Genomic DNA, 25,055 nt, shown 5'->3' on the forward strand with positions numbered 1-25,055 from the left:
AAATCACTACAAACGATTCTAAAGAAAACTGCGCAAGCGTATTTGCGATATCTCAATGTCGAGTGCGAGTCATTTAAAAAATTTTTTTTATTTATTAATTGTTGAAACTACTTATTGTTACTATTGTTACTACAAACAACTACAAACGAAATGCTATCATTTTCCGTTTTAAAAAATTAATTTTTAAAAAGTCGGGTGCTAGGTTCACATAGCTGAAGAAAGTCATATATTCCAAAAACTTTCTTAATAGACACGGAATAGATATATTCAACAAAACTACACAGAGAGAATTTTCTCTTAGAATTTACTCTGAAAACATGGTAATCGTGGGACAATATGGTATGGAAAGAATTTTATGAGAATTTCTCTGATTAATATTTATCACAATAAAAATAATATCTATCACAATAAAATATAAAACATGTTTCATTAATTTTACTAAACTGCATAGTAAAATTAATGAAACATGTTTTATATTTTATTGTGATAGATATTATTATTTTTATTGTGATAAATATTAATCAGAGAAATTCTCATCAAATTCTTTCCATACCATATTGTCCCACGATTACCATGTTTTCAGAGTAAATTCTAAGAGAAAATTCTCTCTGTGTATAGATTGATCGTTTTTTTTTACAAATTAAATGTCCAACATTCATGTCCGAATGTCATGCTGAATATGCGTAAGCAAATTCCTTCTTTTGGACTAGATTGTATTGTCCTTATTAGTTATGCACGATGATTGAATTGCGCACAATAGATGTGTCCTATCGTCAATATGTTCATTGGGTTATCGAATTGGTGGCGTTTGAGAATGATTACGTTACAGCGGCATGCGTGGCCCTTGGCGATATTACACGGAATTTCCGGTTACACCCGGGACTATCGGTTAACTCAAAGCGTTGCTCAATGAATACAACATATCTGGAATAGATGCCGTTAATTGAAGAGGCATTAATATTAACCACTGAACTATGTGTGTGTGTCACACTAGATTATCCACAACAACACATCAATGTAAATACACTTTAGAGTTAACCGAATAGTTATCCGAGAAATATTACGCTTCCATTGGATTTCAATTTATTTATATCGTCAATAATAATTTTAAATTCATGATAATATCTTTTCAAATAATTTTTGTGGTGCACAAATATATAATAAAATTATTTAAATGAATAATCTCTTATGAATGCATTTATTTGATCTCTATAAAATATTAATAAAGAAGAATTTATATAGAACATATATGTAAAATATATAGAAAAATATATATGTATATACACAGAGAGAATTTTCTTTTAGAATTTACCCTGAAAATCATGACAATCGTGCAGGACAATATGGTATGGAAAGAATTTTATGAGAAATTCTCTGATTAATATTTATCACAATAAAAATAATAATATCTATCACAATAAAATATAAAATATGTTTGATCAATTTTACTATGCAGTTTAGTAAAATTAATGAAACATGTTTTATATTTTATTGTGATAGATATTATTATTTTTATTGTGATAAATATTAATCAGAGAAATTCTTATAAAATTCTTCTCATACCATATTGTCCTACGATTACCATAATTTTCAGGATAAATAAGAGAAAATTCTCTCAGTGTATATATAAAACATATTGTATATATATATAGAATTTATTTTATATAAAAAAATATATAAAAAATATATGTATAGAGAATATATTATATATAACTTATATACGATGGTTGATGGAAAATTGTATCTAGCTATTTATTATAAAATAAATTAACGTGTTTATATAGAACCAAGAGTCTCGATGATGGTCGACGACAATGTAATTTGCCATGAGTCTAGCAAGCAGCGCGATCAAGAAGGGGACACGTGGGACTGAACGATGCGGGTTGGAAACGACGAAAAAGATCGGGAAAGAGTACAGAAACGGACGACCGAAGGAAGGTAGATGATTAAATATTTCATGACTCGAGTAGGAGTATCATCTCAAGCTGCCAAAGGAAGGAAAAGTCGGTCGGTTGCCAGCATCGTGGAAGACGCGGTGGCGGCATTGGTGGCCGGTAAGTGAGAGGGTGAAATAACGGCTAAATAAGTAAACGACGGCGTATACGTTATAAGGCATGCTGTCCGGAAAATGGAAACTCGATAAGGCAGCTCACCCCCGCTACTCCCTTACGGTATACTCTCCTATCGCGGAATTGACAGCCGTGCTCCATCATTGATACGAAACTCACGAGAAACACGTCAGAAATGTCCGCCGAATAAGACAAGGGTGGCGTGTCATTCTCGATATAGACCGGCATGCACGCCTCGGATACGAGAGGAATAACGTCGTTCCGGACGGAAGTTTTGCGTTTGCCACGATAGCGAGCTCGGAGCGAAAAGTATCTGTCGTATAACCGGATGCCCGTGAATTGCGAGAGCGCATATTTTGCAAGAGATACATGCCGCTGATGTTAAAAAAAATATTTTTTATTTACGACAAAAATAGCGAAATATAGTGCAAAAAGTACGACATTGGAATTTTAATTTTAAATCATAATTATTCGTTTTTTCATCTGTACACGGAGAGAATTTTCTCTTCGAATTTACCCTGAAAATCATGGTAATCGTGGGACAATATGATATGAAAAGAATTTTATAAGAATTTCTCTGATTAATATTTTTATCACGATAAAAATAATAATATCTGTCACAATAAAATATAAAACATGTTTGATTAATTTTACTAAACTGCATGGTAAAATTATTCAAACATGTTTTATATTTTAACGTGTAGATATTATTATGTTTATTGTGATAAATATTAATCAGAGAAATTTTCATACAATTCTTTCCATACCATATTATCCCACGATTATCATGATTTTCAAGATAAATTCTAAGAGAAAATTTTCTCTATGTATCAGTTATTATACAATAGCCAATGATGACAATTTTCAACTAAATAATGATAAAATCTTAATATACATGTATATATATTTTTGTCGTCTAATCAAACTAAATATAATTACATGCGTAGAGCAAAGTTATATTCAAAGTTATATATTAGCAAAGTTATATATAAGTTCTTTGATAATAAAATCTTAAAATCTTTAAAAAATTGCAACGCATACATATTATGGGTGCTTTTCTATTAGCGACACAAGTTGACACAAGCTGACACAAGTATCATTATATCTTTTATTATTCCTGAATGTTGAAAAAAGACAGAATGATGCTTGTGTCGACTTGTGTCAATTTGTGTCACTAATAGGAAAGCACCCTTTAATGCATGCGTAAAAATTAATTATGCACAATGCATAAAAATTTTCATTCAATATTTAAATCTTCAACCGAAAATACGAACAAAAAACGAACTTTCTACAAGAATATTTCAAATGAAATAATCTAACCTGCACTTCCATTAGGCACATCTATATACATCCACCACACTGCACGTCGAGACTGATCCCAAACAGCAACCAGCGACAAGAAAACTCTGCACAGTGGTGTCGCCATTTGACGGCGGTATTTAATTTCACAGCCAAGAAGGAAGCCAAGCTCGGCATTTTGTCAAAATCTTGTTTCTTTCCTGTTTAAATACCAAATATGTTAATTATTAATTATGCCAGGCCTGCGGCCTGCGGCCGAGTTGCACATTTCGGCTGATTTTTGCTTGCTGCTATCTTCACTTTAAGAATTTAAATACTATTAAATAAAAAAAGTGAAGATAGCAGCAAGCGAAAATCGGCCGAAATGTGCAACTCGGCTACAGGCCTGAATTATGCAATGCATCAAAACTGAACAGAAAATGTGAACAAAAGTAATTCTACAAGAATCTTTCGATGTAAATACCTGCGCTTCCATTAGACTGGCGTGTCTCTATATGCCCGCTACGCAGCATGTCTCGCATGAAACTAACCACAAAACTGCGCAGCAGTGTCACCATTAAACTCGCGTATCTCCGTACTTCCTTCATGCTGCACGTCTGGTCCGAATTTGATTCTCATATTCTCATCGTCAATTGCAACAATCTGCGCCTACGCAACGGTATCGCCACTAAATTCACGCGTCTCCATACATCTATCACACTGCACGTCTGGTCCGAGACTGATTCTCATCGTCAATTGCGACACTCCGCGACTCCGCGCCTGCGCAGTGGTCTCGCCACTAAACTCGCGCATCTCCGTACGTTCGTCATGTTGCACGTCTGGCCCGAAACTGATTTTCATCGTCAATTACAACACTCTGTGCCTACACAGCGGTATAAGTTTAGATCTTGCGAGATGTGCAGTGTGGCGGCATGGAACGCGCGAGTAATGCAAGTATAATAGAAAGGATAGAAAGAGAAAGATTTCTTCGCCAGGCTCGGTTCAGTTCATCCTTAGCTGTGAAGTTAGGTGCGCCGTCAAGTGGCGCCACCGCTAGTTGCGGCCAGTCTCACATGGAACGTGCAACGTAGCGGATTTTTAAAGACGCACCAGTAAAGGAGGCACAGGTATTTAAATCGAAATATTCTTGTAGATGATTCTATTTCTTTAGATTTGTTCGCGTCGCATGCCCCAAGCATGCCCCAACATGCTTCTCACTCTAATGTGCTTCAATGGAGCGCATTAAAGTGAGAAGAAGCATGTCGGGGGGCATGCTTGAGGCACGCGACGCGAACAAACCTTTTGTTTGCATTTTCTGTTCAGTTTCCATGCATTGCATAATTAATTTGGTACTTAAACAGGAAAGAAACAAGATTTTGGGTGAGGCGAGATGTTCTTCGCTGGGCTCAGCTTCATTCTTGGCTGTGAGGTTAGATTTCGAGGTCAAGTGGCGACTGGCGACATCGTTGCGCAGAGTTTTCAGTGATGGGGATCAATCTTTCATCAGACGTGCAGAGTGGCGGACGTAATAACAGTACAGGTATTTTAATTGAAAGATTCTTATAGAAAATTTTATTTTTTGTTTGCATTTTTCTGTTGAAAATGTAAACATTGAATTTTTATGCATTGCCTAATTAACTAATATAATTTTATGCATGCATTGAAATCATAATTTTTATGTACGCAACGCATACATTATTATTTCAATGCATGTATAAAATTATATTAGTTAATTAGGCAATGTATAAAATTTTTAAGATTTTATTATCAAAGAATATTATAATTAAGCGTAATTATATTCGATTAGATTAAACGAAATGAGAAAAATACACTGAGAGAATTTTCTGTTAGAATTTACCTTGAAAATCAAGATAATCGTGGGATAATATGGTATGAAAAGAATTTTATGAGAACTTCTCTGATTATTTATCACAATAAAAATAATATCTATCACAATAAAATATAAAACATGTTTGATTAATTTTACTAAACTGCATAGTAAAATTAATCAAATATATTTTATATTTTATTGTAATAGATATTATTATTTTTATTGTGATAAATATTAATCAAAGAAATTCTCATAAAATTCTTTCCATACCATATTGTCCCACGATTATTATGATTTTCAGGATAAATTCTAAGAGAAAATTCTTTCTGTATAAAAATATATATTGTATACATATATATATAGAGATATATATATATATATATATATATATATATATATATATATAAACAGATAGACAGAAAAAAATATATATATAATATATATACTAAATTAGCAATTATTAACATTGTTTATATTATATATATTTAAATTTACTTTACTTATCTGATAAAATTATATTGGTCAATGCTCTCTCTACGCACTAGACTGATATGTTCAATGTAGTAAAGAAGGAAAGATTTAATGACATGAGACGCGCTGTGCATCAAGATGAATGCAACGGACTTTAATGTTTTATCACAATTTATCTACACACGTTATCTCTCGCGAAATATAATGATTTTGATAAAACGAACGAAAATGAGGGAAAACAAGCGACATGGTGATAAATTGAATTCATTACTTCCACGCGAAAAGCCGAAGTCGTCGCTTCCGCATTGCAGTTGTACGCGGTATGTTTACCGGCTAGGCACGCATAAAGACCGCTACTTTATTCTCATTCTGTTTTTGCTTGATTTTCTGCATGCGACAAGGACACGCTGGACCGTGTCCTGTGCTTCGCAGCTTCCAAGCTTCTTTTCTTCGCTGTTGCTTCGTTTATTCGGCGAAGTGGCTCGCATTAAAATGCGCCGTTGCAAAAAGTTGCATTCTTCGTCGACTGAAAATTTTTAACTATCTACCGCGTGAACTCGCATTCTTTTATTAATCACTTTAATGTCTTATCATCTACATTTATGTACAATGTTTTATATATACCGTTGAAACTTTTGTTGCAATCCCTAGGATAAAATCATATTATTTGTTTCAATTAAAAAAAATTTATCTGAAAAATTTTAAATATATATAAAGGATTATTTATAAATAAATTACTGCATTGAATAACCAGAAAATAAGTAGAATAATTTCATGATTGATTTTTATTGATTTTTTCATATTTATTCTTACCATCTCGACGATGAAGGAAAAATAATTTTATTCATTCTTTTACTAATCACTTTAATGTCTTATCATCTACGTTTATGTACAATGTTTTATATATACCGTTGAAACTTTTGTTGCAATCCCTAGGATAAAATCATATTATTTTTTTTAATTAAAAAAAATTTATCTGAAAAAATTTTAAATATATATAAAGGATTATTTATAAATAAATTACTGCATTGAATAACCAGAAAATAAGTAAAATAATTTCATGATTGATTTTTATTCATATTTATTCCTACCATCTCGACGATGAAGGAAAAAAAATTAACGCACTCTACTCGAGTAGAGGATATAACTCGATCTGACACGTGAGCTCTATTATCCTTCTATAAAAGAAACGATACGTCTTTTCTCTCTGTACTCGACTCTTTCCTACCCCTCGCTTTTTACATCCTTCTCCTTTCGCCCATCTTTTATCCATCACGCCATACACATGGCTGTTTTAAGTCAATTTTATCCCTTATTATATACTTTAGCCATATTTTTCCGAAGGATATCTAAAAAAAGCTGTTATATTTGCAAGCGTTCGCTATATTATGTATATAAAGGATTAAATTAGAATTAATTAAATTGATCTAATTTTCATGCACAAACACGTTAGACATGTTTCGTAATTCTTATTAATGATACAATGATGTCGTATATCTAATAACTGACTAATAACTGACATTAAGGAGTTATCGCTCAATTTATGACAAAGGTCGGTTAATTAAGTTTTCGCTAACTTGTTGGAGAACTAATTGCTAGTAATCGGCGAGTAATTTGAACTAGATGAGAAATTCTAGCAATATAGTATCCGCCACAAATCCTAATTTGCACATGGCTTTTCATTACAGCTACAGTTACATATACATATGTATGACTCGCACATCGCTCCAGATTATTGTTGAAAATTACGCTAAATTGTCCAATGAAATAAGAAAATTATAAAAAGAAACAAAACATAAAAAGAAATATAGTGATTATTATGTTTTTTTTTTTATTGTTATTATTAACTTGAATATGATGGAAATTTTGAATAATTTAAAATAATCTTAATCAAAGAGAGAAAAAATAAATTTAAAAATATAATCTGTATATTACAGTATTTGAGAAAAGTTCCAGAGTATAAATGTTCTTAAAATGCTTATAGAAATAGATCGATCAGCATCAATCTGAAACTGATGTGCACATATGTATGTAATCGATGATACCATATATTGTACATAGATTGAAAATTTAGGAAAAAATTCCCGATATTTAATCTAGAGTATAGATAAATCTTTACGAAATTTCATTAAAAATAAGACAAAAAATAACAATCCGAGTTACCGCGGAAATAAAATTGGATTAAAAAAATTGTGCACGTATAAAAAACAAGTAAATTTCTAGAGAATCCCGGCTTGTTATTAAAAAATCTCGAAATTACATACTTATTACGACGCTGGGGAACGATGGCATCGAGGACACATCGCGAGCAATCTCGAATATACTCTTATTGCCTCGATAATATCCAGACCCCTTGCCACATGTTTTCTCATAAAATGAGATCGTGGCACGTACTTCAAAGGGAATGCTTCTCGTGGCATGGTTATACGTACGGGGACATCGCATACAGAGGCTAGACGCAGCGATGCATAGAGTAAGAAAACGTATATACGCGCTCCTCGTCGATGAAGCTCGTGCATTTATCGATAATATTACCGGTATAGAAAACACTCTGCGTGTGCGACTACTGCACACACACACACACACACACACATTTTGAGGTTCGTAAGAAAATCTTCTGCGTGATTCCCGTGGATTGGATTTCACATGATCGATCAATGCCTTGATAAGAGTATAGCGAGCAAGTTTATCAAATCTCATTTTGGACGAGGATGTGTAGGCCGGATAATATAGGATTGGCGAAAGGGAGTCGTGTGACACGTCGAAAAGGATCGCGTGATAGGAAAGAGTCCGTAGAATCTTCATCATATCCGCTGTTTTTCGTCCGAGACTTTGCGGAGATTTAAACGAGGGTTAATAATTAAGAAACACGCGTAGAGCAGCAACATACTGAATTTTGAAGAGCAAAGTTTTACAGTCGTGCAACCATAAAAAGCCATAATTTATTAACAGGACTTAGTGTATTCTCTCGCAGCTTTTAAACATAATCCTTTAAATATATTATTTCTGAAGAGATACTAGAGGATATTTTGCTTTATTAAGGTTAAGATATTAGAGAGAGATTGTTAGATAAATAAAAATTAAATATATCCTTTGTATGGATTTAGTAATTTTTTTTGTTACAAGCTCTTCGATATAAAATACGCTTATAATTTTATACAAAATATTCGTAAAATATTTTTCTCTGTTTCGAGCAACGCATGCGTAACATCATAAATAATTCAATTTGCAAAGTTAACCATCGCGCGGATTCGACTCTGTTGTTCTTGCGAAAATCAATTCAAGAGAAACGACCGAGAATGCGATCTCGATGCGCCATAAATTCGCGCTCGTCGCGATTGAAATCGCGCGCACGTTTCGCAATGCATTATAATGCATTTTCTGCGTTGCGAGAGCGTGACAGTTGTTACGGTTCGATTGATTTGCCGGCGTGTATGAATTTCCACGTATACGTATAGACATACTAATACACGGGGACGCGCGCGAAGAAAAGCTTCGTCCCCGGCAAATCTCGCCCCTTCGCCCCTACCCTCCGATCGAATAAATTTATCGCACGATAATCTTTCGTTGCATTCGTACGAACACGCGATCGACGAACGTCCTACCTCATCGTGCACGTTTTCCCAGACGCGTTAGAAAAGCTCGAACGAAACGTACATAGGTACAGTGAATGGTGCAAATTGAGACACGCTTCGATATATCGCTCGGTGATAGTAATAAACCGATGAAAACTCTTTCATTTACGCGCGCAAACGTCGCGAATGAGATATTTGCGAGTGAGAAAAAATTGGTCAATAATTTCTTTCGGATTTTTTTATATGCAATCTATATATATTATATATTTTTTTTGCATATAATATATATATATATATACATTATTTATTTATATTATATATATAAATATATATATATATATATATATATATACATACATTTTTTTTAAAGAGAGAGGCGCACGCACATGCATAATTAAAATATATTACAGAACAAATGATGTATATTTTTGGCATAGACTATTGTTTGTAATGCGCCTTCACGCTTTACATTCTGCAGTTAAGGGAAAAGGCAAATTTCATAATATAGGAAAGGGCAAACGCTTGGAAGATTGACAGGGAATTCATCGCCCCCTCAAATAAATTTCACACGATAATCTTTCGATGCTCGCGCGAACGACGGCCTGCCAGGCTGCATTTTCTTTCTTCGCACGTTCGCACGAGTTGCATCGAGAAAGTTTAGTCGCGCGTGCGTGCGATGGATTGAATGCGCCAAATTGGCGTGCTATTTGATTGGCACAAATCACTGGCGAACTTCGCGTTCGTATCGGAATCGAACGAAGGAAGCCTGAGAGAAAATCACTTTTATTCGTGCCGCGCGGGCGTGTATAATCTAATTTAATTCCGTATAATCTATTCTCATTGAATCCGATAAGAATAGTGATTTTTGCATATGCCGCTGGCGCGATAAGAATACATTGTATTAAAAATATAAATCCACTTCTTTAACAAGTATGTGTTATTTATGCACGAGTCAGCAATATATGAATGTATGTGTGTGTCTGTTATATTTAAGAAAATACATGTTCCTCTCTTGCCATGTCGAATTAACACCGTGTTCTGCATGCATAAAGAATGAATATGATCGACATTGGAAGCACAGCAAGAATAACAATATAAAGCGACAGATATATTTATGTGATGATTATATAGTTTTTTGTTGCACTTTTGTCACAGTCTTATCACATTATTCCTAGATTTTGGCCGAGAACAAGAAAGTGTCTGAAATGTCGTACATAACAACTTTTATAAGCTGTCGTATCAATTTCTTTCAACACAAATTCTATTATTGACAATTACTGTAAAAATACTTATTGAGACAAAATATTGATATATACTAATCATTTCTTTAATATCACATTTAGAACTGTGATAATAATGTTAATCTGTCAAAAGCCTTGCTGCCCAAATATTTAGACAAGTATCAAGTAAATGTTCTGTTAAATACATATATATGATTTATTGAAATTGATATCATCTTGGTTGTAAAGTAAGTTATAAATAATTTGATTGCAATGAATATCTGATATTTATTCGAGCGTAAATACATTCGTAGCTATGCGATCTCTGACGGAATGGAAAATATATATATATAATTGTGATATCGTACGCGAACAGGGTGGTTTGGTATCCTATTGATTTTCTGATATTTTCTCTGTTGATAGCAACAGGATTGGCATTCCTGTTCAGAATTGATATTTCTTCTTTCACGGAATTGATATTTCTCTCGTCAAGAATCGATATTTCACTAGAAATGATCGAAAATCAGTGGAAAAGAATTGATATATATGATACAAATATCAAATATATCCCATTAAAATAACAGTATCAATATTATCGCGATTAATCGTGAGACGATAAAAGTACAACTAGTATAATAGTAGAGTATTAATAGCATTATAAACTGATGTTTAGTTATTGAGATACTTCATTGTAAATTTAACAATTAGAAAGAAAAAAATAACTGTTAATTAAATTCTCTTTAGTAAAAAAAATCTATTTCAAATTGCTCAAATAATCAGCTATTTTAAAATATATGCAGCATAAGTATCAAAGATACATCTTGCACAAGAGACATATTATATTTCTAAAAATGTTTTTAAATTAAATATCGAAATCGTTGTACGATTAGATTCTTACGAAATATTTCTCAAGTCATTTTTATATAATAAGCGAAAAAGAACAAAAAACAATTTTAACGTTAAGGACACAGTCTATCGTCGAAAAATCTTAAACAAAGGCTCTAAAAACTTTCAGCATATACTTGGTAACATTGCCTAGAAACACCAAAAGGAACGAGAATATTATCGAAATATTTATAATAGAATATAATTAAATGTCAAGGTGCATAATAATGTTGTTTATTAAATAATATATTTTCTAGTTCTTTTTTTAATTATATATGAGATATTTTTTCCATTATAATCTTACAATTTTTGAAATATTTCTATTGCAACTATACACTAAAAAACGCACATATAAATGGAATTACATATTATTGTATAAACCGCCAAGAAAAAAAATTTCTCTCTGAAATTGAAGATATTCCATGTAATAACATTAGATGGACCATTTCATATTACGTAGAATAAGAGAGAGCATTTCTTTAATATTTCTTTGCTGGAGTCTGTTTCTGTTGAGGGACATCAAGAAATATTAGCCTTGAAAAATCGCTGGTCACACCTGCCACCCCCATAGTCATCTTGTCTCGTTCCATACTTATTCTACGTTCATCATAATAACAGTTAAGATTCTCGCAGTAATGAGAAATTTTTACCGTAATAGAAATAAGGTTATTGAAATTCTTCGTGGTCAGGGCAAGAAAGAGAGAGAGATCGCTAGCGTGAGTTTCTCTCTTTCTCTCTCTTTCAAGTAGCTCCAACTTAGAACCATTCTCTCGATGGACCACGCGTCCTAAGGCCGGGATTGAGTCATTAAAGTATTCTTAAAGTGAACAACGTGCGAACGTCTGTGGAGTCCGTGACTTTTCTCCTGCCGCTCCTTTCCTTTTATACGCGCGATTCTGCCCCTCTTCTCTATACTACCATCTCGTTGGACTCCCGTTAAATTTATTCGTGAGGCCGAAACTGAATCTGCCGCAATGAGACCGTCGGGATTTACTGTGTCGTCGTAGAAGGCACTCTGGAAAATAGATGAAGCGCACCATTTCATCGCATGATCTTTGGATAGCGTCCGAGACCATCGTCGTCTCGGGCAGAAAACTGACATTACGATAATACGATTTCACCTAATGGATACGGAATTTATATAATTATACATACATATATAATTTAAATAATTATATATATATATAATTTTTTCCTCTTTTTGTTTGTGAGAGATTTTTTTAAGTATTTTTTTAGGAGAATATGTGTAAGATAAAAGTATCAAATTTTTTGCACTATTATATTACACATGTGTCTCTTTAAAAATCTCTATTAAATTTCTATTGTAACTTTACTTTTATATTTACCAATGATCTTGCAATCATGAAATACGTTACAAAACGAAATAAAATGCGAGATTGTTTTCTACATATATTTTTTTCTCTTGAAATTCTTTAAGAACGACGGAAATAACTGATGAGGAAGCGCGACGGAAAGCGCGCGCTGCAATTTACCGAGATAAAAGGTAATTCCGATTATTAATGACACTATTCCTTTTGCGCGCGTAAAGAATTCTGCAAGGATTCTGTGTTTCGCTCGATATCTTGCGGGATTAATAATACAAAGAGACAGAGAGAGAGTGAAAGAGGGGGGAGGAGAGGGAGAGGGATGGCAGAAGGAGACAGCTAGGAGAAGAGCACAGAGGAAGAGCCAGCAAGGGAAACGATAAATTACCGTAGCTCCGCACTTAGCCTCGAGATACCCGGCGGAACTCCTCGCTACCGATATCCTAAATTTACATCGTCGACCAGGAAAATCTTTCGTGAGAATTTCATTGCGCGATTCGCGCGCGAAAGAGAGCCCGAGAGAGAGGGATTGGGAGCCCATGGTCGGTAATTCACTTCGCAAACACGAAGATCTCGAGAAGGTTATCTTATCCGCTCGCGCCCCGGTCGTTTACTCCAAAACACATTCTGTAAACGCTCCGGGTACATTGATCTCCAGTTTTCCGCCGAAGCCCGCCGAGCCAATGTGTATTCCGGCAATAAAATTTTCTTTCCTTTTAACGAAGTCTTCGCCAACGATCATCTTCTCGCAGATGAGGGAGGATTTTCCTCCTCTCTGTGCCGTTAAGCGAATTATGTAACTTATTCCGTAATCTTTCCGTCGAGGCTAATTAACTGAGGTCAAATATTCCGATTCGGGATTGATAATAATCATCGCGCGAATCACAAGATGATTAATGATTAAATAATATGATTGGTTTCGTCAAAGAAATTATAATTGACTGATTTCTGCACACACATACTGCGCATATATTTTTTAAAATTAAATTATATACATGTTGAGAAATATAAATGTATTACACTTTGATACATTTAAAATGCTTTTATTAATGAATCGGGAGGGTCATTGAGCGATTCGAAGAAGAACGTTCATAAATTCGACAGTTTAAGACGGATTTTCCGGAAAAGCGTTTGTTGCTCTGTATCTCGCAAGAGCCAATTTACCCTGAAAACGATGATGGTCATAGGAAAGAAGAAGAGAGAGGAACGAGGAGTGGGACGGGGGAAGCTGATTGTTAGAAAGAGAGAACTCCTATATCGGATAGTGATCGTACAGAAGGAGACGAAGAGACGGGGATAGAGGATATGATACAGAGAAACGCCCGCAGACATCCCTTAGGCCGCTTTGCAGTGACGGGATATACGATACATACGCTACGCCAAATGCAATTTTGCTAATTGCCAAGGATAATGCCGTTGGTGCCCACCCATGTTCGTAGTTTCGCTCATACACGGCGCACGATATTCCACTTGTATATTAAATGGGTCGTATGCAGCTTTCTCGAAATTCAACCTGTGAGAGTGTATCTCGCCTCGACAGATTAGCTCTTTGTGGCTCAGCAATATAAAGCCTGCATTAAAATGCGGATTTAGAAGAAAACGTCTCTAAAATTTCAACAGTTTACACAGATTTTAAACAGATGATTTTCAAAAGACGATTAAGCTTAAAAACGGCGTAAAAATCTATGTTGGATTCCTTCTGTAAAAATATTGTTTTAAACAGAAAAATTATTAGTAAAGGATTCATGAAAAATATACCTCGTTAATATTTTTTTAAGAGTTTGTTCTTAAAGCAAAATTGAAAAGTCGCTAATTTTAAGCACATACAAGATTTATAGAAATGGCTACATTTACAAGGACATGTAAAATAATAAAATTATAAAAAATACAATCTGAAGTAAATAAATATCGAATACAAAATAAAAGGCATCGAGACTTAAAAATTTCTCAAATATTCCTCGCTATTTGTATACTTGAAAAATTATTGACCAAAAAACGATAGCATTTCTTAAAATATTCTGCCGCGGAAAAAAAATAATTTGTCAAAAGTCAAATGCTAGAAAGACTTTATTTAATCCAAATTTCACATATATAAATAAAAAATTAAAAATTCATTAACATTCTCTTCTATAAATTTTATATAAAATATTTGTTGAAAAGTTTTACGTTGCATTCATAGAAAGGCGATTTAGTTGAATAAATATTTTTACTTATATTTATTTTATTTTTGATATCGTAATAATTGCATTGTCCGTGATATTAGATGAAAAAAAAGAATATCCCTATTTAAATTTCACTTAAAATACAATGCAGAATTGATAATAATTTGGCACAATATCGGAGCGCAAACATTTGCAGAATTAAGCGTAATAGCATGTGGCAACTTGACAAAAAATATTGGATCGCGCGACAGAAATGTTTCAACGTATAACGAAAATGTATCGCGCGTGGACTTCATCGACGATACCTGGACAACCGTCTGCGACTCGATATTTCTAACGAGTTTCGCTTTGCCTGTCATCCACCAACGGTGCGTGATGTATCATAAAAAATTACGTACGTTTCGCTCGAGCTCGTATATTTGCTGATACCGACAACCCTCCGCGCCGGTTTAGAGGTTTGCAGTACGATGAAAAACGCGACCATGGAATTCAGATAGCGCGTATATTCGGCAAGAGAATCTATTTGATAAATATCGAATTTCAAGTTCAATAATACATCAACGGATTCAACTGCCTAATATATCAACGGAATCAACTGCATCTGTAATAAGCGTTTTACGCGCAGTGCTCCGACATGTTACTTCTTCTGTTATACATCTTGAATATTCATGAGATTTCTTTAGATAGGAAAGCTGAAAAGTTCTTATAAATAAATATTTAAATTGTCTTGACAAAGAAAATAATGATTTATTTACGGAAATCTTACAAGTTAGATAAGAGAGGCAGTTTATAATTGAAGATAGTGTGTTAATAATTTAAAAAGTTTGAAATAAAAAATTTCTCTGTTTAAAAAATTTCTCTGTTAAAAAATTTAAAACTTCAACATCCAATGAAAAATAAATATAAGGTTTCTATTATATTGATTTATATGTCTGATAAGCATATCTATTATATATTATTTTATATGCCTATATATTATTTTATATGCCAATTCTTATATTGCATCTATTTTTGATCAAAAAATTTATATAGATGAATTTTGATTTGTAAATAAATATTATAAATATTGTGAGAGAGAAGAACAATCTATATTTTTAGGGAAATAAAGATTAGCTCTTTTGCATATGAGAAGTTATTAAATCTAAACAATTTAAACAATCTAAACAATCAATTTTAATGTATTCATTTGATTTAAGTAAGAATCAAATGAGACAGGAATCCAAATTATAAGTTATTGTTTCGTAACGATTTTTACGGATAACAATAACTTTTTTAATGATAATTAGAATAATAAATATATTTCGTTCGATGCTTTATCGTTTTTGAATTTTCGTTAATTAGCTCTAATTATAATTTGGATTAAGAATGCGTACTAAAACGATCGAATAATTAAAATAAGGATAAACTCTGTGATTCATTACTCACGTTTAATATATGATCACAATCTATATCTTAAAATGCTTGTATAATTTAATATTCTGCGTATATATACATATATTCATATACGTATATTGTCAATTTATTTTTTAAAACGCGATTGCGACTAGTATCGAAATATAATTCGCTATAATTATTATATTTAACGATTATTAAATTATTTAAAATTATTTATTGATAATTGGCACAAAACTATATTGTAATAAAAATTTTTTGTTAAAGGGCCATTACTTATCAAGGAAAAATCGGAGCAAAAGGATTAAAAATTATCGTTTCAATACGATCCTTCGATTATTATCGATTTAGTATCGCGCGTACAAATGCGGGAGTGCCGTTAAAAGTATCGCGCGTACAAGTGCGGGAGTGCTGTTAAAAGTATCGCGCGTATAAGTGCGGGAGTGCCGTTAAAAGTGTCGGGCGTGTTAATTAACAAACTTCGACAACCCTGACAATCTGAGAGGAGGAGGAGGCCTAGGAGAGGCATCGGGCGCTGGCAGAGCAACTCTAGGGTAAATATTTCTTATTTTGTATATTAATTGTTATATGAATCGTGCGTACGCGCATCAACTCGATTTGTCTATTTTAATTATTTAAATAAGAAAGAATTAGTGAAAAATAATTTTATCAACTTTTTGTACGACAATCCTGTAAAAGTTTTTATTTAAAGAAGATCGTTATTCCATTATTTATCCGCTCATTACTCTATGCATCGAATATAAATCTCAGTACGTACCCTAACCTACCCTAACCTAACCTAACCCTAACCTAAACCTAAACAATTTTTTGTAATATTAATTAAATATTTTGGGCGCTGCTACAATTCGGTTTCTATTTGTATGTTACAGATCAACTTAAGCTGACAACTTAACAATCTGAAAGAAGGAGACTTAAGAGAAACATTGGGCTTCGAATAAGAAACAATCCTAAAGTAAGTATCGTTACTTATACATACATTAATTATAAATTGTGTATTAATTATAAATTACTTTTTTTTAGAAATTTATAAAATTACTCCATATTTATACATCTGCGTGTTATTGTATCGGATATAAAATTCGGCGCGTATAATAAAAATAATTTCTTGAAATATTAATTATTTTCGGCATTGCTATAATTTGGATTTTATATTTGTTTGTTATAGATAACGCAGCTTCGATATCAACAATTCTGCTGTTGCATCGGTGCCGGTGAGTGTGATAAACTTTTATTTATTTAATTTTGAAGGATTTGTAGAAATTGTAGATGTAAATTATAGATTGTTAGATAAATCCATTGTCTCAAAATGGATGATCTATCGCAAACGAGAACCAATCTCGTAGAATCTATTAATTAGCAAATATTATATCGTCAACCGCGCATAGAAGAGCCTCTTCTAACAATCAGTCCGCCTGTCACTCTATGATTCGTCCACGAATATTAAGTGGGCCTAGTGTCGATCATCTTGATTCGCTAGTGACCGCGTGGCACCTCGAGTGCTTCGGAATTGTCAAAGCAAGTTGATCAGATGTACTATTCGACACTATCAGTACATTACACCTGTAAACCGTAAACTGTTGTAAATTCGTTATGCAACTAAAGAAATTTAATACATTTAATGATGATAAGTTAGTTTGCGTTCAAAAATTAAAAATCACGAAATTACTAATTTATTAAATTATTAGACTAAATAATCAAGTATAATCAAAGTTTGGATCACTAAGAGTAGACACGAAAAAAGAATATATATAAAGTTATATAGTTTTGTCTTATAATTATATATATAATATTTTATATTATATATATATATATATATATATATATATAGATATATATAAAAGAATATGAAACAGCAAACTTTCCATCATGTTAAATGTTAATAACAAAATATTTCACACGACGAGTTACTTTCCATTCGTATCTTGCATTGCGGAAACGAGAGCAAGAGTTTTCATCACTCTCGCGATTATTCATCGCCTATTTTTATCGTTCCACGTATGAAGCAAGACAGAACGTTGGTTCGACGCGGCATTATAATAACTCAACGGGATAATAAAGCTTTCTCCACTCTTCTAGGACGAGAGCGAGTCTCGATAAGAGAGAAAGCGCTGATAACCGCGCGCGAGTTTACACGGCAGAGGGTCGAAAGGTCAATATTGCCAGTCCATCGAACTTATCTCCGTGTCACAGATCCTCACCTCCGATGCTCGTATGTAAGCGCGTACATATATATATATATATATATATATGTACATGTTGTATATACGTTCATCGAGAGGAAAATTCCCGAGGGGGTGCGTGCGAAGACTTTCTCTCTCGCATCGCGTTATTATCTTATCCGCGCACTCACGCGTGCTCACGAATCGCCCGAGCTTTATTATAAGCCCGAAAGTTACACACACGCACGTCAGAATCGATACATACGCGGCTTATCTTGCTTCCGCACATTATCTTGAACGCGCATGGCTGACTTTATTATAGGCGCTAAATCGCAAATGATTTGAAATAAAGCTTAAATGTAAGCAAGTGACTCGACTTACGAGTATTTACGGTATAATATTGCAATAAGTTGTTTGTTTGATTAACAATATGCGCAAGAAGGAATTTCATGGCGCGAAACTACATAAATAGTAAAATCTTATATTAATATAAAATCATTTAATTTAATGAATATTAAATAAACTTAATTTAAACAAAAAATTTATAGTTTATATTTTAGAAGGAAAGTATACGAATTTCTTTTGAAAAAATTAGAATTCTGTTAGAGAAAAATGAAAATATTTGGAGAAAGTAATATATAAAAATTAAACAAAATGCTGACAAGATATCTCTCAATTTTAAGAAGTTCATTATTTTCTGAAAGCTATCTGGTATATTTTACCGTAACATCATACATCATTCTGATACTCTCAATACCGTACAACGACCCTGTCTTTTACAGATAATGGAGAGAGTGAGAAAAAAAATTTTATAATTCTCAAATTTTGTTTATGTAATTATATCATATAAATTATAATCAAAAAGACTTGAATTCTTGTCTTCTTTTTCTTTTTCAAAATACTTGATGCGTCGAAGAATAAAAATGATGTTTGTTTCAATATAGCGACTCCAGATTAAAGATAATATTTGCTTTTAATATTGCCTTATCTGCGAGATTAGTTAGATATTGATACACAAAAAAAGCATTACGTGGAAATTACTTGAGAAAAGAATGAATAAAAACACATTTACTTTAGCAAACTACTATAAATACTCTGTATATTTTTTCTACAATATATTGTAGAAAACCTTACCAACATTATATTTTCATTAATTTTAATTAAGTTGTTATGTAAATTTTTTATTATCTAAAATTCCAAAGTTATAGTATTGCTTTATACATCTATATATTTAACGCGAGAGTATAATATAATATGCTTTCATACAAATATCATGTTTTTCATTACCTCGAGTATGCATCAAGTATTTTTAAATTTTCAAGATTTGTGTATAGATTATATTTATATACTTGCATTATTCGATCTTTTATCAATTATTTTTTATCAATTATTTGTTGCTTTTACCAAATTATTTTTAGACATTACCGAAAAAATGCATCAATCTATTCAAATTATTCACTGATTTATATTATAATGTGCATACATACTTTTCTAATAATTAATTATTCGTTTTTAGTTATATGCGCATTATAAACATATTTTCATTTTCAATATACTTGTAATCTTTAAATTTTTATCATAAATTTTATCATGTAATAACTTTAATGTATATTTCTCAAAAATTTTGCATAAAATCAAACTTTACATAAAAATAATCAGGAAAAAAGTCAGATCTAAAGGGGTTAAAATAGAAAAGTTAAAAATATATTAAATTTTTATGTTTATAAATTTTAATGCATACACACACAGACAGACACATGCGAACGCACGTGTACTTCTTTTTATTTATCATTATAATATAATTTCACATCTACTTACTCGATTTGGCGAAGTTTAAGCGTCTCAATTCTAAACGCGTCCCAGGGCAACCCTAATCGTTGGTTTTAGCGGTGCGATTTGCATCGCCGACGATTGCTGCTAACGAAAGAGAGAGGAGACTCTCATCACCTCTCGAGACTATACGATATACGTTCCCCTTCAATCTGTGGAGATTTTTGAATTTCATATTCCGCAGAGTGCGCGCTCACCCTGAACCTCCTCCTCTCTTCCCCTTTTCTACGCTCTCGCGCCATACACAACCCCCGCGGACCAGCCAGCCGGCGTTATATTATGCGTAATTCATACCGCGACGTAGCGTATCATTGTTCCGGGAAACAGAGGAATCCCATTACCGGTTGGCAGCTGAACTCCTTCTCTCCCTCTCACTCTCTCTCTTCCTCTTTCTGCCGGGGCTACGTTTTAGTTGCGGTCGACAAAGCGAATCCTCGCGCCCTCGTTCGCGCGATCAACCCCCTCGCGTCCCCCGTTCCGACACCGTCGCGCTCGACGACGACTGAAAGGACGAAGGACCTCGGCGATCTTTGTTCGATGTGCTCCGTCACGGAGCATCGTCGTGAATGCAAGATATCACTGTGACCTCCTCGGCGTTTCATAAAAGATAATGCCGAAACGCGGAACACAGTGTGCATTGTTTCTGATCGATGATAGACATTGCAATCTCATATGTATACTTACATTTATCTAATCAAGATATTATTAAACAATTGAATTAATAAGACTGTAATTACCTATTATCTATTTTTGACATAGACTTGAAGCAAGACAAATTTTTTAAGTGGCATATTTTTCAGCGATATTAATTATACTATTTTCAGTGTTAGTTAATCGACACTCAAACAAATTAATGCATATGTGATCAGCGTGTAAATGCAGATAAATACAAAACATGAACTGAGGAATAAACCTAAAATTATTTTTAGATTGAAAAGTTTCCTCTGTTAGAATTTGATTTGTCTTATAAAATAATTTAGATTATTATTTTTTTTATATGTGTGTGTATGATATTGTATTTGATGCACAACATTTAATTTTCAATATTCTTTAGAGCAATATGTATGGTATATATGTTTTTTATGATATTTATATTTTTATATTTTTGTTTTTAATCTTCAGATAATGCAAAAACTTGTATTTGATACACAACATTTAATTTTAAATATTCTTTAGAGCAATATGTAGGGTATATATTTTTTATGATATTTATATTTTTATATATTTTTTTTTAATCTTCAGATAATGCAAAATCTTGAAAAGATTCAAGACCTCTATGATTTCATGATTTGACTATCTTAGGATGAAACGAAATAAATACTTTCTGAACATTCAAGAATGCAAAAAGTTCAAATTTATGTAGGTATTAGAAGTTTGCTTTATTCTGCGGCGTATTGTCGTGATTAATATGAAACATATCGTCGAAATTTCAGTAGAAGTAACTAGTTCTAGAACAATCTATGTCATTCTTTTCCCCTTTTGGCTTTTGTTAGCGCGCGAATGGTGGGTCCGATTGCAACCTTTATCGTGTGTCCCTCAGAGTTGAATGCGATGAATCAGAGCGAAAAGCGAACAGTTCGCCAGGTCACAAACTCAAGTATCTGCTCGAGTATCTGCGCTTTATGTGACAAAATTTGATTGGGGGTAATAATAGGGAGAAGTGTGTACATAATGTACATATACATATTTTGAGACGCAATAAAAGCTATATTATATTAATCATTATTAAATCTGCTTTAAAAATTAATAGCATTGTATTTAATGTACATAAATTTTTAAAAATTTCTGAACTTCTTATATCAATAATTATTTATTACAAATAATTATATCAAAAATAAATAATAAATAATTATATCAAAAATCATAGTTTTTATATCAATTAATTGTACGCCACATTTTGCAATCTAAATTTTTTATACACGATTGTCATTTTATTACAACTTCTGAAAGTGCACATATTTTTTGCATCAATCTCGCACAAGACCGATGAAGATTATACATTACTGTATCGTCATCCTACAGATAGTCGGCAATTTGTTTTCCGATATATTTTTTGCGCAAAAATTTATAAGAACCGATCGATGTTTCCCTCAATATTTTCGCCACTTCGTTACGTCGTCGTTATGCATCAATCTTTCCAGCATTCAATAACACGATAGTCTCCTCTCGATCATCTTACCTCGATATCGTAGAATGCAAACGAGTCGGGATCCGTCTCTATACGAGATGCGACGCGGTTGTCAAATTTTACATCGAGCTTTCGTATCTTAACGCGGTCAGTTGCAAACTCGAAGAGAAGAAAACGACGGCGAGAATACCGTCGTCGACGCGCCTCCATACGTTTGCGTAAAATAATGGAAATTATACTCCCCGCCGCAATCGTAACTCAAGCATACATTCTCGTATCTCATCTTGCATACGAATGCAAATAGTATTTAATAGTTTAACGAGATCGTAGAATACTTATCAACCTGATTCTGACCAAGCCAGATGACCTGTTGCTCTCGCTGAATACCGAGCTATTATATTCCTAAACTATAATCCTAGACATCTCGTTTGCTTTATACCGCATCACCGCGTTTCAATAATCTATCGTAAGATAATGTAAAATGACAGCAGTAAATTTAAATGATAGATTAACGCAACAAGTTAAAGAAGCTTTAATATATGGCTAAATAATAAGCTAGCTGAATATATTTAATTTAATTTAATTTTTATATTTGATATTTAATTTTTTAAATATTAAATATTAAATATAAAAATATATTTTTGATATTAAATTTTTTAGAATACTATTTATCTAAAATAATTTAGATAAATTAGACAAATAATAGACAAACAAATAAAATGTGGAGAATAGTTTAAAGTATTAAAATTTTGATAGAATAAAATTATATGTTTAATATCCGAATTTCGAACAATGTTGCTCAAGAATTCCAATTTCGAAGTCAAGTAACCACTTCGGGCTATCATTTTACCTGCGGAATCGATCAATATGTTCAATAGAGTGGATACTGTTTACCGCGATGAAAAGTTAATCGTGCCGGCGTACGGTTTGACCTCATCTTTTATTTTTCCGATAATTCCGACAAATTCCGCGCGCAATTTATCCACAAACTATTTCGCAATAATACTCCACTCTCGGGTTTAAGCGCTCGATAATATTTACACGCGTAGTATATGCAGAGCAATATACCGGAGTTCCTCGCGATCTTCGTTTCGCTCGGAGCAATGCGCGTTAAATGAATTTCAACTTCACTTCAACTGCTCCAATTCTTGGCGCTCGCGTTTTCCATGCATATGAATTAAGTAGCCGGATAATAGTTTAACGAGTCAGTGGCATTCTTACGATAAAGTTCGTGACTTGTTGCACCCTATCAAAGCCGCGGCGAGTTTTACAACCAGAAAGTTCGAAGAGATACAATATATCATTTGTTCTATAAGACTTTCGCAAATTAACGATAGACAAGTTGACACGAATAAGAGATGAAATTATTTTATCGTTAGTCGCACATTTCAGTTATATTGTTTAAGAGTTTTATCGATGATAACAATCTGCAAAATAATTGCAGTATTTTGTAACAAATCTGGAAGGTATATAAAATTAATATAAGAAATGTATTAAATATGTGTGTGATTGATGATGCATTTGTAAAACAAAATACATTTTTTTATAAAAATAGAAACAACTTACTTAAGAAAAATGTTATAATTTATAATTTTAGCCCTAAATAATTAAAATAATTTGACGTTTTGTCAAATTTAGTTTTGTACATTGCAAATAGATATAACAAAATCATTTTCTAATAAATTCTAATATAATTCTATGTATGCAATAATTTTCTCGGGATACAAGCTGACTGATAAAAAATGTTATATATGTCTCTTTTCTATTTTTAATAAAAATAAAATATTTCACGTTTTCGTACATAAAATACTTATAACAACAATTTAAAATTGCTTGTGAATAATACCAATTTAAAATTAAATAATAAAATTAAATATCCTTTAATTTCCTGCGTTCAGAAAAATTACAGTATTATTGAATTGTTCTACTTTTTATTTTCATCCATGAAATACAATTACAGATTTTATAATTGGATTTATCACAAATTCATAATTTGATGAAATTTGTTTATATATAGTTTTAGAATATAGTAAAGTATTTTTGAAACACATTTTTACTGCTTTTATTTTGCAAATTCTTGCTAAATTGAAGATAAAATAATTTAATATATTCCTTATCCACACAGACAAAAACATTAACATAGATTGAATGAAGTGTAAAGGCACATAATTAACAAAATTCTATTTGATTAAAATTTTCAATACAGTACTGATATAACGTGTATTATCATGATATAAAAGTTACAGAAATGCAAAGCATAAAAAAAGAAGAGTATAAAGTGCATTACGCTGTTGACGACTAATCGTGCATGCATATAAATTTAACTGAAACATGATAGCTTAACGACTTAGAGAGATTCTTACCGACGAATTCGCGACCTGTTGCATCGGTGAAAGCCATGGCATTTATGGAGCCTTAAATTTCTCGTGCATACGCTACGACGAACCACTCTTAAATCAGTAATTCTTTAATGCAAGCGAATGCTTTCTCATTTTTATATTTTCACTATTGTTTAATTAAGTTTAATCGATATATAGGTACGTTCAAGAAGAAGTGCGAAAACAGAAAAAAATAATGAATAGAAAAAATTCAACTTACTTTATATTTTTATCGGTGCGATAAATACAATAAATTATACTTTTTTTGTCGCACACACGCAATATCTATGTATATCTATTGAATATTTCTCTAAAAAAATTAGAATAGAGA

The 25,055-nt window shown here is 32.4% G+C and overlaps 1 protein-coding gene and 1 long non-coding RNA gene across 2 annotated transcripts in view; one reads left to right on the forward strand and one right to left on the reverse strand.

Annotated features, from left to right (window-relative positions):
* Nucleotides 1-25,055, reverse strand: part of LOC145936301 (uncharacterized) — a 137,377-nt gene that overhangs the window by 74,625 nt on the left and 37,697 nt on the right. Inside the window, exon 2 of the mRNA XM_083038388.1 lies at nt 3,390-3,568. Coding sequence (XP_082894514.1) covers nt 3,390-3,495 — 106 coding nt within the window. The 5' untranslated portion in view covers nt 3,496-3,568. The remainder of the gene's footprint in view (nt 1-3,389; nt 3,569-25,055) is intronic.
* Nucleotides 16,491-25,055, forward strand: part of LOC145936304 (uncharacterized) — a 40,821-nt gene continuing 32,256 nt past the window's right edge. The window contains exons 1-3 of the long non-coding RNA XR_014425365.1: nt 16,491-16,762; nt 17,099-17,181; nt 17,395-17,440. This is a non-coding gene — a long non-coding RNA (uncharacterized LOC145936304). The remainder of the gene's footprint in view (nt 16,763-17,098; nt 17,182-17,394; nt 17,441-25,055) is intronic.

This window comes from Prenolepis imparis, unplaced genomic scaffold (genome assembly GCF_030444845.1).
Source record: "Prenolepis imparis isolate NDT839.2.m4 unplaced genomic scaffold, iyPreImpa1.0 SCAF_5, whole genome shotgun sequence".
NCBI classification, from domain to species: domain Eukaryota; kingdom Metazoa; phylum Arthropoda; class Insecta; order Hymenoptera; family Formicidae; genus Prenolepis; species Prenolepis imparis.